Source organism: Mus musculus, chromosome 2, assembly GCF_000001635.26.
Source record: "Mus musculus strain C57BL/6J chromosome 2, GRCm38.p6 C57BL/6J".
Classification (NCBI taxonomy): domain Eukaryota; kingdom Metazoa; phylum Chordata; class Mammalia; order Rodentia; family Muridae; genus Mus; species Mus musculus.
In genome coordinates, this window is record NC_000068.7 from 84,425,406 (window position 1) to 84,443,321 (window position 17,916).

A 17,916-nucleotide genomic window follows, 5' to 3' on the forward strand; every position below is an offset into this window, starting at 1 on the left:
AGCAGCAACTCCCTTCTCACTCTGACAAGAGCAAGAAGCAGCCTGAACAGACAGAGATCCTTTGCTGTATGAACACATTGTTACCAGCAAAAGCTGGCTGCCTTTCACCTAGACTGAGTTCTGTTAGAACTTGCTGCCTGGGATTTGAAGGCGATCTTGGTGTAAAAGAATCAAAGGAGTTAGGAGTGTGGGTGTGTGTCGAATTAAGGTTCACAGAACAACCAGGAACAATTTATCAGTCACATCTTTTTTTCTTAAATGTGCATGGAATTTTGAGCATCAGAATTACTAATTCGGACTCAATTTTGAGCACTAATATCTGATGCAACTCCACAACCAGTTTTGCATGAGAAGATGAACAGGCTTCGGGCTGTCCTTTCTAGGAGTTCCTGAGTTGTATGTCCTGTAAAGCCAGACTGTGTATAGAGTATGAAATCATTGTACATACTTTTAAATATCTGACATAATTATATCATTTTATATAATCTAAACATTATACTAGTTGTACCTCAAAATAACCTTCAAGGAAAGGTGGCTTTAGTTTAACATGATACTATGAAATAATTTCATACAATAAATGAACTTCAATTTAAAAAAAAGTTTTCCCTCTAAACATAATTATATCATAAAGTAAGAAATCATTGCGTATGATCAGGAAAAAAAGCCTATAAACCTGAAATATACTTGTTAGTTTTATATAATATGATAAATTATGAGATTTGGCAATAATCATAACTCCTGAAGCCAGACAGCACTAAAAGTCACATGATCTTTGCATCAAATGTCTCACGTATAAACTGGAAAGGATGGATAAAATAATATAATTTGTCTGTTTAAACTTTGAATCAACATATTTTATAACATTTAGAAAATGGCAAGTTCTAACTAGCTACTACAATCTTGCTGCTTCACCTTGGAGGAACAGACGAATAGCGAAGCTACTACAACCAAGTAGCAGATGAGGAGCTCAAAGTCCTAGCAGATGAGGAACCGCACTAAAGACACAGGGTGCAGAATCTCTGGATATCGTGTTCCTGAAAGACACCGCCATTTTTAAATGTTTCCTATCTTGATCCATGGAGGAGATTTATTGCAGAATCTTTAATTCTGTATATGGATATAGAATAGGATGCATCCGTTTAGAAATATGGGACATAATTGACCATCTCCATCACTGAAAATGGAAAGTCTGTGTAAGAAGCTGAACTACACAATGTAGTTTTAAGAGACGGCGATAAACTGGGAAGTTACTTTGTGGACACTTTAGTTTTGCTTTCTATAGGGAACTGTTGAATTATATTTTCCTGTGCTGTTTCCTTCAGCTCATGGGGTGAAAAGTCAGCATTATAAATCACTACTGCCTCCTAAAATAATAACTCATTAATCAGAAAAACAGTAAAACACATTCTTGGGTGAAACCACAGAGTTCTGATGTGGAGTCGCATGTTGCACAGGGGCTCAGGAGGAAAGCAGTAGAGAGTAATCATGTCCCCTTGCAGATGTTTATACTCACTGGGACAATACTGACAGAACTTTTAAGTATGATGTTTACAGCTTAAAGTTCAGGCAAAACAAATACTAGATTTTAACTTCTAAATGATCATCATATATGCTCCTGTATCCATTTCTAAGAATATCTGACCTCTGAGACACAGACTGGTGTATACAAAGCTACATACATTTCCAGTAAGTATTAAAGCATTAACATGTTTTTGATTCACTCATTGGATTTGTTCAAACACAGCAGAGTCTTAGTAAGTAAAGGGGTTCGTTCTTTTAGATGATGCCTGAAAGATCACAAGCCGGCAATCATTCTCCTGTATAATAGATATACATGGTGCTGTTGTAAATGGGAAATTTAATACAACCTGTAGTGTTTAGTATAAATTATTGGTTGTGTATGTAGGTTTATGGCTGTGGTGCATGAAGAGTCTGGATAATTCTTGTTAGTATCATACATGTGTCTTTCATAGAAAGAAAAGTAAACATACTTCCCAATAATAAGGTCATTAAAAGTTACCACGTTATGAACATGAAAAAAATATGAATACATGCTATAAGGACTTTGGGGAAGCTGGACTGTGCTGAGACATGTAGAAACAAGTGAAAAGATTGAAGAAACTTCTCAAGTGTGTGCTTTAGTATGACACAAATGTTTGGATAGCTATGGTAAAGCTAAATGAAACTGTTTCCAAAAATCAGGTGATTCCGAGCCAATGGGGTATTGTTAGTACATTCATTCAGTCTTATGTATTCTACGTGTGTTTTACATTGTCATCTTTCCCCAGAACACACTGAAGCTACTTAAAATTATCTGATTAGTGGTGATCAAGTTTGTACTTTCAGATGAACACTAAAAATAGTTCTTTTTCAGGAAATTAAGACCAAATAAGAAGTGTCTTCTGTTTTGACCATTTAAAAGAGAGTGGACAAAGCATAGAAGAATGCTACCAGTATAACCATACAGGGCATAAACCATGCAAAATGCTCCCACGCAGAGTACTCCCACTCAGAGTGCTCCCATGCAGAGTACTCCCACTCAGAGTGCTCCCATGCAGAAGGCCCCTTTCAAAGGTTCCCACTCAGAGTGCATCCATGCAGTATCTGTGTTTCTGTATAGTGAGTAATGATGCACAGATGAAACTCATTTTGAGGAACAGTGGCATTTGTCCACGTTAAAATGTTACTGCAGGACCTGCAGCCTCCATTGTGGTCCTTTATGTAGCTCAAAGGTAACGAAGTCTCTAAATGAAGTGATGGGTTCCCCTGATGAGGTGGGCCATGCCTCACAAGGCAATTAATCAGGAGGATGCTAATTAAAAGTCTTATGTCCACATGTTAGACAACCTCAACCAAAGTCATGTGTGACAAATTTAGGTTTCTGCTGACTAAACTGACCACTTGAGTTTCTATAGCTATGCCTAGAAACACAGATCTTTAAAAACAACCAAAACAAAACACTATCACATGGAGCATGGTGTAGATAGCTCATTCCTAGTAAATGTGCTAGAGTCATCAAAGAAACTATTTTAAAAATTATTTTGTGAAAATGTTGTTACAATATTCAGAAATAGCAATTCTTTTGTGTTTTTAATCATGAAAAATCCATTATTTATTTTTAAATAATTAATGTAATTAAAATCTAATGTACTCTAGCCCCTATAAGAATTCGCTATTTGAGAAGCACATAATTCTTATGCACTTACATCAAAAAGAAAATTTATTAAGGAAGTAAGTTGACTTCATATTGTACTATTTTACCTAGGAACTGTTGTTAGGAGTTTTTCCAAAGCAAAGGATAATTAATTGCATTTGGTAAAACAATTTTTACTCCTGAGAGTGAATATGCCACTACTGCAGCTAAAAAACTAATTCTGCTATATTTATACAAATCATTTATCAAAGGTAAATAATAATGTTTTAGTGAGTTTTGCTGTGCGTCAGATTTTTACAAGTGCAAAGTGTGAGTTTGAAGTGAGCAACCTATGCCTGTCATCCACACATGGAATTAAGTGCTTTCATGAGCCTGTAGTATTTCTTATAGTATTTCATAATGTCTTTCCCCAAGAGAGTCAAATTACATCAGAGTCGGCCAAAATTTTATCTCTCCACAAAGCCTGATTCTTGTTATGTCTTGGTGGGTTTGAACTCCTGTGGGAACTTGTCCGACTAGTGGTGTTCCTGAGAATCTGAAGACAGACTGCTGAGAGAAGAAAGAGTAGGGACTGGCAAACAGGAAGGTGGGACTTCAATGTAACAAATGTAGAAATGCCTGGTTTAAGAAAGGTGGAGTGGGCTCTGGCCATAAGCAGGCTGGGGGGAGGGGGGCCTAGTTTCTCAGTTCTAAGGGAGCTCTCCTTCCATGCTCAGGAGTGTTCCTGTTTGAATGAAAAGTATATATGGACCAGTAGTAAATCAAGACCAAGAATTAACGTGTGAACGGTTCATTTGAGACACAGAAATACCCTTTCCAAGAAAGATTTAAAATAATTCTATTTCTGGAACAGAGTTAGGTCACATTGAAAATGATGCTTTCTCCTCTCATGGCAGCAATTTATACTGGGCATGATATGAAATGCTTCATGTTTTCGAATACTAATCTTGATTGTGAAAATGAAAGTTTTTTTAATTTAAATTTGCATTTGACATCTTGACCCATGGGTCATTTTGTAAATGACTAATATATCTAAAAAACAAATTAATCACTCAATTCAGAGGCGACAGATAATTTTAATGTTTTTCAATACTAGGAGACACTGCTATTCACCCTACTGTCAGTATAATTTGGGAAATTATGTGTCTTTAGAAATTTATGATTTATCCTATTTTCTTCACACTTTCATTCATTTTATTTACTACCACCCCGTTCTCTAGAATATAAGTATTTATAACTATAAAATGATTGGTAATACACATAATGCATAAATTAAAGAGTAACATGATGCACTTTTGAATGAGACTCTGAAGACCTGTGGGAAGATACGGAGTTTTGTGGTAGTTGAGGCATTAGATATCTGCAGTCTTCTCCTGCCACCTAGTGTTAACTGTTCTCAAATCATAAAACCTGACTTGTTGGCGGGAGTCAAAGTCCTATTCCTTTTTCACTCTCAACTAGAAAAGATATGATGTGCTCTCGCTCGCTCGCTCGCTTGCTCGCTCTCTCTTTCTCGCTGTGTATGTGTGTGTGTGTGCTCAAATACGCACACGTGCACACATACACACACCAAATGCCCAATGTAGGACTTCTAAACAGCTGATGAGGACTACAAATCAGATTTTCAACAATTCCTAACACACTGGTAAATGTCCCTCACCTTCTAACAAGCCAACTTCTTTTAAGTTTGCAAAGTATTCATTCAAAACAATGTGACCAAAACTTAAACCTGAGTTAACCTTTCCCAAAGACTGTATTTCGTGCATATTCATTATCTCCAGGATCCAGCTCTTCAAAAGTTTAATCACCAGAAAGAAGTTTCTGAATAGTCACCCACTGAGCACAAATCAATTGATCGTCTACCAGGTTAAACAGTCAGACTGCAACTAGAATACAAAATTTGCCAAAAGAATCATTCTCTCCTCTTGAGATTTTGCTTAAAACATTCTTATTCTTTGGAACCTTTGAAATATTTACACATATATCTGATATAAACTGATCATATCTCCCCCTAACTCCATTCTTCCCACTTCAAGTCTCCCCTCTCCTTTCTCTCTCTTTTAATAACTTATTGAGTCTAATTAGTGCTGCTCATATGCACATGTCTAAAAGGGACATCTTTGGGATATGGGAATCTATCAGTGTCCTTACTCCTAAAGAAAAGTCGCTCTCTCCCGGCAAGCATCTACAGTCAATAGTGTCTCATCCAGGTGTGGGGGGTGTGGTCTTTCTCTTCTACCATGGTGGAATGATGACTGGCTTGATCTGGTGCAGGTCTTGTAACCATAGCTTCTGTGCGCTCATTGTGACAGCCATGTCATGTCCAGGGGACAGGATTTCATACAGCTTCTCCAGTCCTCTAACTTAGTCCATGTTTCCTCTCCTCTCCCTTGACATCCCCTGAACTTTGGCCAGTAGTGGGGGAAGTGTCCAATATATACGGGGTGAGGTGAATTCCTGCATTGATGTGTATTGTTGATATGGATACCACCGGGTTAAAGACCTCGATGCATGAGATCCACGGGAAGGGCAAAGCCTTTCCCAAGTCACACTCAGGGAAACGATAAAGCTTTCCCCCGGTGAGTGTGCTGTCATCCACGGTGTATTACAAAGTCTGAGGGAATGTTGAAAACTATTTCACTACCTACTCATCATCTTCCTGGGGTGTCTTACCACCACCCTCCCCCATGGTCAATGACTGATCGTCTTCCAAAGAGCATTATTGTTCTCCTCTTTGTCTATGAATCCAAATGGCTCCAAACCGTGAGAAAATAGAGCGTCTCAACCACACACACAGGAGGCCAGAGCCTCTGAGTTTAATAAACGTTCCCCCTTGACCATGGAGCTTTCTTGGATTTTTTTATTTATGATAAACATATGGAAGGAATTTTGACACAGCATACTATTTGGAACTAATTTCTGTGTCTTGCCTTTTTATATTCCCTATAAAACTAAGGCTGTTGGTGTTTGTTAAGAACCAATGGGGAGCATTTAGTCCCTATCGTTCACTTTAATAGAATGATTGTAAATTTTGATCACTAAGCTTTCTTACTCATGATTTTGGCACATTTGTATCATCATATGCTGATTTATATTTTGCTGGGGGATTATTCATGAAAATGTTAAATTTCATAAAAATATATTCATTCATTGAAACTAATGTTTAAACTTACTTTTTAAATATTTTTTCACTATATTAAGTAAGTAACAAATATTATTTAAGTAACAAAACTATTATTTGGTAAACATCTGCTACATTCTCTTTCTCTTTCTCTCTCTCCCCCCCCCACCCCCTCTCTCTCTCTCTCTCTCTCTCCTCATTCACCTTTTTTATCCATCTTCCACTTTCTGCCCTGGTATCCTTTTATAAAATAAACTACTAGAAACCAATCTATCCCAGTCGCTCTTTTTCAGTGTTCTGAGTAACACTGTCTAGGAAAGTGACTGTGTATGAATCATTCAAGGACTACTCCTGAGTAGGAGTAGTGGGAAGATAAGGGATTTTATGCAGCAGAGAGGATGCAGGAAACACAGGTGTTCCTCTGAGTTCAAATCAAGGAGTCTAGAAAGAATGGAATCCCCAAAGAGTATGAAAATAAAAACAAACACCAACTTCATAAAAGTAACATAAAATAAGAACCACTGGTAGAAAAATCAGCGCCCTCTAAATAAGTGCCAGAATTAGCAACATTTTCTTCTTTCTTCTGTTGTGCAAATGGACCCAGTGCTACCTAAACAGTTTGAGCTGGAAGCATTTATACAGTGTATAATTTTATAATTGGTATTTAATATGTTTAGTTTTATACAATAATTGACGTAATTGTTGACGGAAATGTAGAAAGCTTCAGGTTTTTTTTTTTTAGTTTATGTGTGCATGTGTATCTGTGCATGCATGAGTGAGTGAGTGTGTGTGTGTGTGTGTGTGTGTATGTGTGTGTGTGTGTGTGTGTGTGTGTGTGTGTGTGTGTGAAGTGAGGGCAGGTGCCTGTGGAGCCCAGAAGAAGACAGCAGAGCACTGGAACTGGAATCACAGATGGCTGTTACCTACCCAAGGAAAGTGCTGTCCTAGGAATTCATGTCCTATGGATAAGAAGTAGCTACTCTCAACTACGCATTCATCTCTTCTGCCTTTTCATGGTTTCTTAAGGCGTTGTGTCCTATCCTCTTTGACAAGTAAAAATAAAATCACACTGTACGATTGCACTTTCCTAACTGAACGAGATTATCAACAAGTTCTACATAAGGAAGCAAGTGCAGAGTGGCGCAGGGGACAGTAAGGGGGACAGTCAACATGATTGCTCAGGATGAAAGATTTTATTTCTCACATTGTTAAAAATTAAAATCATTCGAAAAGGTTTAGACTGTCAAGGGTATGTAATGTTTGTGATCATAACTGGCGAAAATATATCTTCTAATAGATGGTCACCAATGGAAACAAGACACTGGTTTGTAGAAGAATAAAAATCACAGTAGAAGCACCGTATAGGAATATTTAGTGAAACTAATGTAAAAATTTAATGTGCTTATATCTTAGCACTAATTAATGCTTTCATATACAACTTTCACGAAGGGCGCCTTTCTTCTCTGAATCTTAACTACTCCTTTTGACTTGTTTTTGATGAGACCTACGATAAAAAAAAATAATAGTAAGAAGAGAATACATAAAAATTTGTCTAAAATTCCCTAAATTAATTTGTCTCCATATTTTTGTAAAATAACCTATTTTGTATATGTACATATATTTATTTAATGTATTCACTTGACATTTAAATCTCAGTCCCTCCTCCCTCCTTTCTTCTCAGTCCCACCCTAAGAAAGTCATTTTGCATGTATTATAGTCACCAAGCCTGGGTAAGTATAGTACAATTCAGGTAAAAATGCATGATCGCCTTCATAAAAGGATAGATGTGGAATAAACATTTGGTTATTCAAGTAATATTTTATTTAATTTCTATGTTCTTTTTATTGTATTATATCATTATTATACTTGGGGGGAGCAGAAGGACATTAAGGTTTTGTGTATTAAAAGAGAACTTTCAACCACACATGGAGGCTCCTGCTTTGATCCCAGCACTCGGGAGGCAGAGACAAGCAGATCTCTAAGTTTGAGGCCGGTCTGGTCTTCAGAGTGAGTTCCAGGACAGCCAGAGCTACAAAGAGAAACTCTAACTCAAATTTCTTAAAAATAAATTCTTAGGTCTTAAATGTTTAAGAAAGAAGCTTGAGGCAGAGAGCTGGCTCAGCTATTACGAGTGTGCACTGCCCTGGCACAGGGCTGACTTCACTTCCCAGCGTTTACCTTAGGAGCCTCATAGAGCCCTGTCACTCCAGGTCCAGGGACCTGATACCCGACTTGGACTCAGCAAACACCTGCACACACAGAGCACCCATATACAGATGCACACACATACACATAAATAAAAAAGTAAAAAATCTTTTAAAAAAATTAAAAATTTTGAACCTGTTGTAAATGGATAATTTGTAAAAAAAAAAAAAATGCAGAACAGTTATAGCTAGCATACCTACCAGCATTATCTAAGTTTAGTTGGTGGGAGAATAGTCATTAAGTCATTATATTACTTCCTATAAGTAAGGAAATATTTATTTCATAAGTATTTCATGATTTTAGCATAATTATCATTCCAAATATCAGTGATTTAATGGGAAGCATGTCTTTCGTACCTGTTTTACATGATCTCAGACATCTCCTTCTGGTAGTAAAATTATTATTATTTCCCCCACATCCAGTGTAGTTAAATCGGTGGCATTTCCCAGTGGCTGAATTGTAGTAGAATCTTCTCTCACTGGCTTTACATAATCCACTGTCTGCTGGTTGAAGACACCAGGGACGGCCACGATAATCTAATAGATAGATAGATAGATAGATAGATAGATAGATAGATAGATAGATAGATAGATAGAATTTTAAAAATCAAGAAAACATGTTAAGTTCTATGAATAGTAAATCTGAGCCTTCTTATTAGTATTCCTTGCAGATTGGCTTTATGGCACGTCTTCTGAATAAAGCAGAATCCTACAAAGATTAAAACACTGCAAAGCCCAAGGGTTTCAATTCCCAGAATATGGTTAAACAAATTAAAACGTCCATAATACCATGATTTTTCTCCAAGGAATAAAACATAGCACTTTTGATAAAAAGAAAAGCCTGTGGTTAGTATTTATGTGAACAAACTAGTTATACACAATTAAAACAATTTATCTTCTGAAACTTCAACTATGTATTTATAAATACATACAAATTAGTTTATATGAAATAAAATTTTCATTTTTCCATAGTATAGTAGGACACTGGTTTGGAATCGATAGCATGGTCTGTCAATGGGACCAGCAAACATTCAAAAACCGAGACCATGCAACTCGGGTAATAAGGACAACAGCAGCAGTGATGTTAAGTCTGAGGAGAAAACCGGGGGAGCTTATTAACATCTTTTTAAGTTTCTTTGATGGTTTCTCTCAGGAAGGACATGCCAGTACTTCTCAGCTGTCCAGCTATGCTTGATGGTTGTAAATGGAAGCTGAATGTAAGGTGTTGGATGGTATTGAACTATGGAGGAAAACTTTAGTGGCCGTGGTGATGGTGCGATGTCATACAGCACATGCAAGGAAAGACTGACAAACGTTCATGAGCAGGAGACATGACTGAAGAATCCAACGGCCAACAAAGGCAAGCAGCTGTGCAGAAGGCAAGCGGCAATCTTTTGGTACATAAACCCTAAATGGAAAAATACTGTAAAAGAGAAGAAGCAAAATGAAACAGCATGTAAGAAAAGACTTAGTCTGATAAATGAAGTTTTATCATCTCCTGCCTTCTAGACAGATAAGTAGAAGCCAGAATGTCTGGCTACAGCAACTGACATTCTGAGTAAAAACCTAGAAGATTAGGGAGGACTGCGGGTGATGGAATGATGCATAGGAGAGTTAGCATCAGATGGAGAATGTTTAGTTTCATTTAGGTCGTTGGCTAAATACATAGACAGCACTTCTGAAAGGAACCCTTGAGCTCTTTAAACAATGTCCACAGAGTGCTAGTCTGCTCGTCTTATACTCTGCTACCATGCACCTTCAAACGTGAATGTGCTCCATCAGAAACCCAGGTTAAGAACATGTGATGGGAATAGGTTCTAAAGTTCCCAGCACATGCTAGCATTTTCTTTCACAAATAGTCTGAGGAAGTAATCCTTTTTTTTTTAGATGCTTTAAAATATTTTTATTATGTTTTAATTTACATAAAAGTACCTCATGTTCCTCCCCAGTTTTCTCCTTCTAGCTCCTCCCAGCTACACTTCTTCAAATCCATATCCCTGCCACTTTCAAGTAGATATTATGAGGAAGTAATCCTAAAGGTACCAGAGAAATGTTGCAGTTGGCTTCTCCTATTGTCCAAATAGCTCCAGTGGGCACCCCGTGTTTGCTCACCACGCCCCAGTTTAAATTTGAGTAGTGAGCACCTGTACCACCTTGGTGTCCTGAATCTCCAAAGCCACCACCCATGTTCAGAGACAAAGGTGGCCAACTAGAAGCAAGTGAATAAAACTGATAAACAGAGAAATATATTATTTGTTTTATGTTTTTCCCCAGAAAACACCACATATATTTCATTACAAATTCTGTGTAGAATCATATGTAATGTACACATTATTTTGAGTTAGTGTTTCCTATACAAGATAAGTCAGTCCGTGGTAAGTTTCAGAAAGTGTATCTTAACAGAGCGAGATCTATAACTGTAATGTTAATTACGATGTGTTAATAGCAGTGCCCATGCTAAGGTCTCTTATGTCAGGACAGAAAGAAATTTTCATTCCCTGAGTACAACGCCTTCTCCACTTAACGGATGCAAGTTAAGCTTCATAATCAAAATCAAGCATGTTTCAAAGTGGAAAAGAAGCTCATTTGACTATTGCCCCTACACTGGAGGTAAGAAGACAGAATGTTACCAGAAACCAAAAGCTTACATCCCAGGTGAAAACTAGAACCAAAACAGCCTAGATTTCTAGGGGAATACAAATTATGGAGGGTATGCTACAGGTATAGTAGGCACACGGGCTCTAGCTTCTCTTTCTCTAACTGCATAATAATCCAGAAATATGAAGAAACCAGCGGAAGTGGGTTTAATGCAGTGCAGGACAGCGGAAGTCCGGTTTAATGCAATGCAGGACAGCGGAAGTCCGGGGTTATGTGAAAGCAGGCACTTGGGAGCACAGGTGCATCAGGAGACGCTTCATTACCAACTTAACCATCCAAGACATCACATTTCTGCTCCCTATACGCCGTGAGCTCTGTATAAAGGGTCCAGCATGGTTCTGAGAGCTGAGGTCAGCGTGCTTATGCACACCCCATGCCTCTTCATCTCCCCAAGAATGACCCATGACTGCTGTTTGCTTATCTCACTGTTAGTCCTGACACCACTCCCTGTCTACACAGGTTCAATACAACATACGCCATCCATAATCGTGTTCCTAACGTTGGGGAGAATGCTATTTTCAGAGTAGACTGCAATTCGAAATTTACCACTAAGTAAGTTTTTATACTATGCAAAGTTAAGTATTAAAAGACACAAAATGATTTTTGTTTTGGGAGCCTTTCAATAAGGTATTTATTTTTCTAGAACATAAACTGTAGATTAAATTGAAATGGATTCATTGTTTTTAAGATTATTTTAGTTCTGACCACTATTTAATTACTTTAGCATACATCATAGGTTTAAAGAAAAAGCAGACAGTTTCTGCGGGACGTTTGGAGTCCTTGACTCCAATTAAATTTCAAGAGGTAAGAAAAGGAAATATTTTTGTACCCCATGAAAAATATAAGTTTGCCTATGTTCAAATTAACAAATTTATTCTAGACATAGGTAGACACTCACCTATTTAAATTCCAGATATTGATAATCTACAATAAAAGAAAATATGTTTTGAAGTAGTTGCATACTGTGATTTTCTGGTCTACATCATGATTAGTGACAGAAATTTAAGACAGAATAAAAGGACACTAACCTGTCTGGTTTCTGTTCATGATCCAAAGGGACTTTAAGAGCCAAATGTATTCTATCTTGATCCCGCCATCAAAACCAGGTTGAATGGATTCCATCTAGAAGGCTTTTTTGAGAAATTTCACACCAAACCACCTCCTTTTCCATATTTTTGCTAGAAAACATTACTGTCTAGGGTGACTGCTAAAATACCAGGAGGTGGCCCAGGGTCCAGTTTTCAAGTAAATTGTTTTATGTAGATTTACTTTGTAACTCATACAGTAAACTTTATATTTAATGCACTAAGGCTTTATTGCAATACCTTATCCCCACAATATTTTCCTGTGTACATTTTTATTGCAACAAACAAAATAGCGCTTATGAACCACTGCATGGCCTGTGAACTTGTTTTCTTCTGAGCTTTTTTTTTTGTGGGAGAATTGATTAAGAAGTTTTTCCTTTTTTTAACCTATAAGTTGTACTAACAAGAAATATAATTTTATTACAACTTTTATGAAAATTTAAATAATACAAAACAAAAATATGAAACAAAACTTCTGCATGATTCCCTTTCTCCAGTTAAGTTACTATCAATGATTTGGTAAATGTCTTTTGCAAGTACAAACTATATATACTACTCTACATATTATTACTATCCTTAATTGCTTGTGAATGTATATTTATATCTTGTACAGTTATACATCCTTTAAAATATATGCATATTTCATCAGTTCTATTAAACATCACTTACATAGAATCTAATGCCTTTGATTTTAAGATGAACTATTTTGTATACTGCCTAATAAGGAAAAACTGACTATATTATTGTATGCTATCAGTGATAGGTTTCATCATGGTTACAGTCATATTAAATGCTGAAAAATGTAGCAGAGGGTGGCCTAGTCGGCCATCAATGGGAGGAGAGGGCCTTGATCTTGCGAAGATTATATGCCCCAGTACAGGGGAATGCCAGATCCAGAAAGTGAGAGTGGGTATGTTGGGGAGCAGGGCAGGAGGGGAGGGTATAGGGGACTTTCGAGATAGCATTTGAAATATAAACGAAGAAAATATCTAATAAAAAAATTGAAAAAAATTTTTAATTAGAAAAATATATTAATTTGTATTACATGTCAAGATACCATATGTGCATACATATGGAACCACGTATACAAAAATGAAAATGATATATGTTATTAATTGTAAAAGTACTGAGAGACTATGTTATAAATGATTTCTGTAAATAAAGTTTTATCGGGTTGTACGCTGAGAAGTTTGCTAAGCTAAAGGTCTACGAGTAAATGTTTATATTGGTAAATGTTTATATTGAACATATTATATGTTTTTGGACACCTTCAGCAGAAACTTACAGTCTTTTAATCATTTGCTATATGATAATTTTTTAAGTAAAATAAAATATATTGACAACTCACTGGGGATTTTTTCCTGTATATCTGATTATGATCAATTTTTACTGCTGTTCCCTTTTTTCTGTATGCTTAATGTTCCTAAATTCTAATGCTTTTTACAAAATAAAAATAATTGACTAGATTATTAATTACTAATAATTCCAGTTCCTTAAAGTGATAAAAGAAAAACCCAGAGCAGACTGAAACGTGCTGTGGCTGGTAACAGACAGTAAGGCCTGCTTTACAGAGAACACGTATCCTCTCACTGAGTGTGTGACCAAAGAAGAGCAGTCACTGAACTAGCAGGAACCGGTGCTCCATTCGACATGGGAAAGGGGCAAGGGCTGCTGGGCAGTTACTCTGAGGATTATTTCTCCCTCCTTGTGTGTACTGGGTCACTTAGCAGAGGGTGAAGTGTGGAGATTGTACAGCCAGGGAATCTGAGATTGAAAGGTCATAGGACAGACTGTAAGAAATCTCTCCTGGACAGGAGAGCCTGCACAGATTAATGAGGAAAGAGAGAACCTAAGTAGCTATTTGTTTGCTTATGTCAAGATGCTGACTAAACCATACCCCGAGCTCACTAAGTTAGCTGCGCTCAAGAATTTTTTTCTTAACAAAAATGGCTTTAGACAATGACAATTAAGAAGTTTTCGTGAGCATACTTTTTTCCACTTAAGTGCCTTATTAGAAAATATATGTTTGGTGAAAATATACTTACAATCAGTACCATCACACGAGTGCTAGCGTTTTCATCTTAATGTATTATGCAGAGGGGCTGGAGAAATGGCTCAGCAGTTAAGGATAGCTGCTGCTCTTACAGGGAACCCACATGGCCATTCATCTGCACTTCCAGGCCAGGAACTGCTGTCAGCTGCCTCATGCAACGCATACAGAGATGTGCAGACATACATGCATGCAAAACTCTCATACAACATACAACAAAATAAATAACTGTAAAAACCATTCCATTGAGAACCCTAGGAAAGGCTATCGCTTGTGATTGCTGACATGTGTACCATAGACCTTTCATCTTCTGGGCAGCAGATCTTTCCTGCTCTTCTGTATCCAGACCAATCAGAAATCTTTTTAGATTATCGATATAATTTTTTCAAGATAGTTTTGGGTCTGGATACATTTGAAGCAACTCATTATGTGTGAAATGGAAAAAAATAGATTTAAGCAAGATGAAAATTTAATGTTTATCTAATATGTCAGTCAGTTTTAATCAAAGAATGGGATTCTAACAATCAGAGAAACAACAGGCTGTGGATACAAAATAGTTCCAGTTTATCTGGGGAAGTATTTTAGAAAGTCTACACTAGTTAAAGAACAGAACACAACAAAGAGGATGTAGACTGCAAATCTGGGAAAACAGATTAATATACACACACAAAACCTATGGGCAATTGAGGAAAGCTGTCAGTGGGAGGAGTGGTCTTCCCCAGGAAGACTTAGCAGCAAGTACCTTAACCCTGTGACCTGGGACACCGGTACTCACATTTGAAATTACAACTTATTTGACTCTGACTCTGTCCTGCCATACTGTCTGTAAGGTCTCAAGCCAGTTACTTACCTGAATCCTTCACCTATCTGGCAAAAAAAAATCTCCTATTTTCATTCTTCCATTTCCGGGTTCTATTACAATCCCTTCAGCCAGATCATCAATTTTTGATAAATCTCCCTAAAGTTAGAATATAAATTTATACCTCAGGTCCTAAAGGCGGATAGATAAGTGTTTTAGGCCTCCAAATAATCATAAATAAAATCAAAAGACACAAAAGATGAAATTTTATTTAGTTAATTATGCTTGAATTTTGCAAGCACTGCATGTTAGCTATAATGAATCAAGCTTCCTCAATCTAAGGTTACAACATTAGTTGTACTAAGACTATAATCAAATATGCATTAACAAGATCTTTCAGTCACAATAGCTTTTATGCCTATAAACCTAAAGTGAGTTAGGGTTACCATCATCACCACCAAAAATATTAAAATCAATAATCTTGTTAATGGCAACCCAGAGGGTAATGTTACATGCTACTGTAGTGTTTTAAATACTTTATGACATAGTGTATTCCACGTGTAGCAAAGAAAGAACTAGAAGCTAAAGGAAACTGCATGCTTTTTTTTTCCCAAGGGTACAAAACCAGTCAGGAAACCAAAGAACTGGAATTAGCTCAAACTCCATTCATAAAGCTGATGTTCTTGACCAGTATGAGACATCTCTCCAAAGCTAAATAAGAAATCCTGCTAGACTGACTGGGCAAAGAGCTGATCAGATCAAGTTTGTGAAACTTCCTTATTTCTCATCTCCAAATCCCTTCTTCTCTTAATCTCCAATCAAAACGACCTGAATGTGCCTCATGCACTGTCACACACAAGGACTGATGCTCATCAAGTCTGAACAAGAGGAGAGACTTCAATGAAACAGACAACCTAATAAGGAGGCTGGAAACCAGCCGTGGGGGCAATAGTGGTGAGCCAGATAGCTTCCCAACCTCTAAAGCCAGATCATTTGATTGGCACGTTCAACCTGGCCTCATTCTAGAAATCACAAACCTGGACCTTTGTTTCTGGGATCAGATGCACAGCAGTGAGCACACTCCTGGCATTCAAACAGTTGGAAAGTCAGAACACAGCCCTGTGGTGCTGAGAGGGTTAGAGTTGGGGGCTCCTTACTGAGTAATTCTCACCTCAGTTCTGAGAGCTCATCTGATCTTCAAAGAGAAAAGCGACCCTCAGGGAATTATGACTTAGAGTATCATAGATTTTCCTAAACTGAGTCTTATCCCTCGTCTGTCTTCTTGTTGTCAATACAAAATTCATATTCCAATATGGATTTTCCTGCTCTCTTAAGAAACAGAAATCTTAAAAAAAAAACTAATAGTATAAATTAGTACTGTATTAATATGCAAATAAGTTTTGGTTGTAGCTTTATAATTGTCAAAAACTTAAATTTCTATTATTTTATTCAGTACATATGTTATTTAAAAGAATTGGCTGACAGAGTGAAGTTGTCCATTTCATCTCTTGTAAAAGGATCTGTTGATGTCTGAGGAGTGTTTCTCTGGAGGGCTCTGCCGTCTGGGACAACGATTGTCTTTGACTAGACTCAAGATAGTCTGTGACGAGATTTACTAGGTAGGTAGGGTGCTGTCTGTGATTTTGGCAAAGGAAGTGCCACATTCTTGTTTCTTGCCAGCATTCTTGACAGGAAGTAGAAGGCCTGGTATGAGCTCTGCTAAAGCTGTCTATTTATGGAAACCCAACTTGCCAGAATGTCAGCAGAAGCTACCAGATTTACGATGCAGGAATACGTAGATTGTGAGATAGATCCTATGCTTCTCAGTGAGAATACATTTGAAGGCCACCATATTTGTTTCAAACTGTATGTGCTTGTTGATGAAATGAGTGCCCACTGCACTCGTGACTTCTTGGGGTATGCATTTAAATGTGCAATTCCTTAGTTGGTGGGGTATATTTTCTTCCCAGAAAACTTAAATGATTGCGAAGTTCCTCTGCATGTAATCAATATCTTCCAAGAGAACGTATAGGTGAAAGCATTCTATTGCAGATCTCTAACATGAACCCATCGGTGATGACATTTGATTATTGAATAGTTCCTCTGCCAACATCACTCCTCTTCCAGAAGGCCAATGATTATGTGTATAATTACAGGTGTTTACTTCTTTCTCACCGTTTTCTGTGAGTGTAGAGTTTGGCCCTGGGTTAGCTGTTAGATAGAGTCAGGAAAGAGTTTCAAGTGGCCACAGGGTCTTCTTTATTACATCTAGTCATTCTCCCTGGCCCTGGAGGCTGGCATGAAGCAGGACGGCCCTGGCTCAGTGCTTAGGCGCTCCTTTCTCAATCAAAGACCAAGTGCTGGAGACTGAGTTAGCAGTAGGCTGTTGAAGTCTAACCAAAGATGAGTTTTTTCAAAATATCATAAAGGTGATACAGTACCAAGGCAGCTGTTAAGAGATGATGTATAGAAGCAAGGTGGGCTGTGAGAATTTGGAAAATAATTAACTTTTCTCCAAGAATGATCAGGTAGGTCTACCCACAAAAACCCGGAACCAATGTGACTGGTCTTTCTTTCCTAGTTGTAAGTTTACCAGTTAGACATAGTAAAAGATTATGTTAACTATGAATGTTAATATTAAAACTTAATCAATAATAAATATAAAAGCATCAAGTGCTATGTAAATATTATGAAATAAGCCCAACGGCAACAAGTAACAGAATATACTATCCAATCCTAAAGACAAAATAGAGTACGTGAATGTAGACGGAACTCAGAAAGCCTTGGTAAGTATAGTCAGCATTCTTCCAACCACCATTTGTTTCTTCTTTTGTAACTGCAGATC

At 37.3% G+C, this 17,916-nt stretch overlaps 1 protein-coding gene across 11 annotated transcripts in view; it reads right to left on the bottom strand.

The window, feature by feature from the left end:
* Positions 1-7,449: 7,449 nt before the first annotated feature.
* Positions 7,450-17,916, bottom strand: part of Tfpi (tissue factor pathway inhibitor) — a 43,921-nt gene continuing 33,454 nt past the window's right edge. For 3 of the 11 annotated variants that reach the window (XM_030249392.1, XM_006499146.3, XM_006499145.2), the window contains exons 9-10: positions 8,837-9,016; positions 7,450-7,779 (exon numbers count right to left, since the gene is read on the bottom strand). In XM_030249392.1, coding sequence (XP_030105252.1) covers positions 7,691-7,779; positions 8,837-9,016 — 269 coding nt within the window. In that variant the 3' untranslated portion in view covers positions 7,450-7,690. Of the gene's footprint in view, positions 7,780-8,836; positions 9,017-15,314; positions 17,908-17,916 lie in introns of those variants that run through there. The other 8 variants (NM_001355271.1, NM_001355273.1, NM_011576.1 and 5 more) reach the window with 5 other exon arrangements.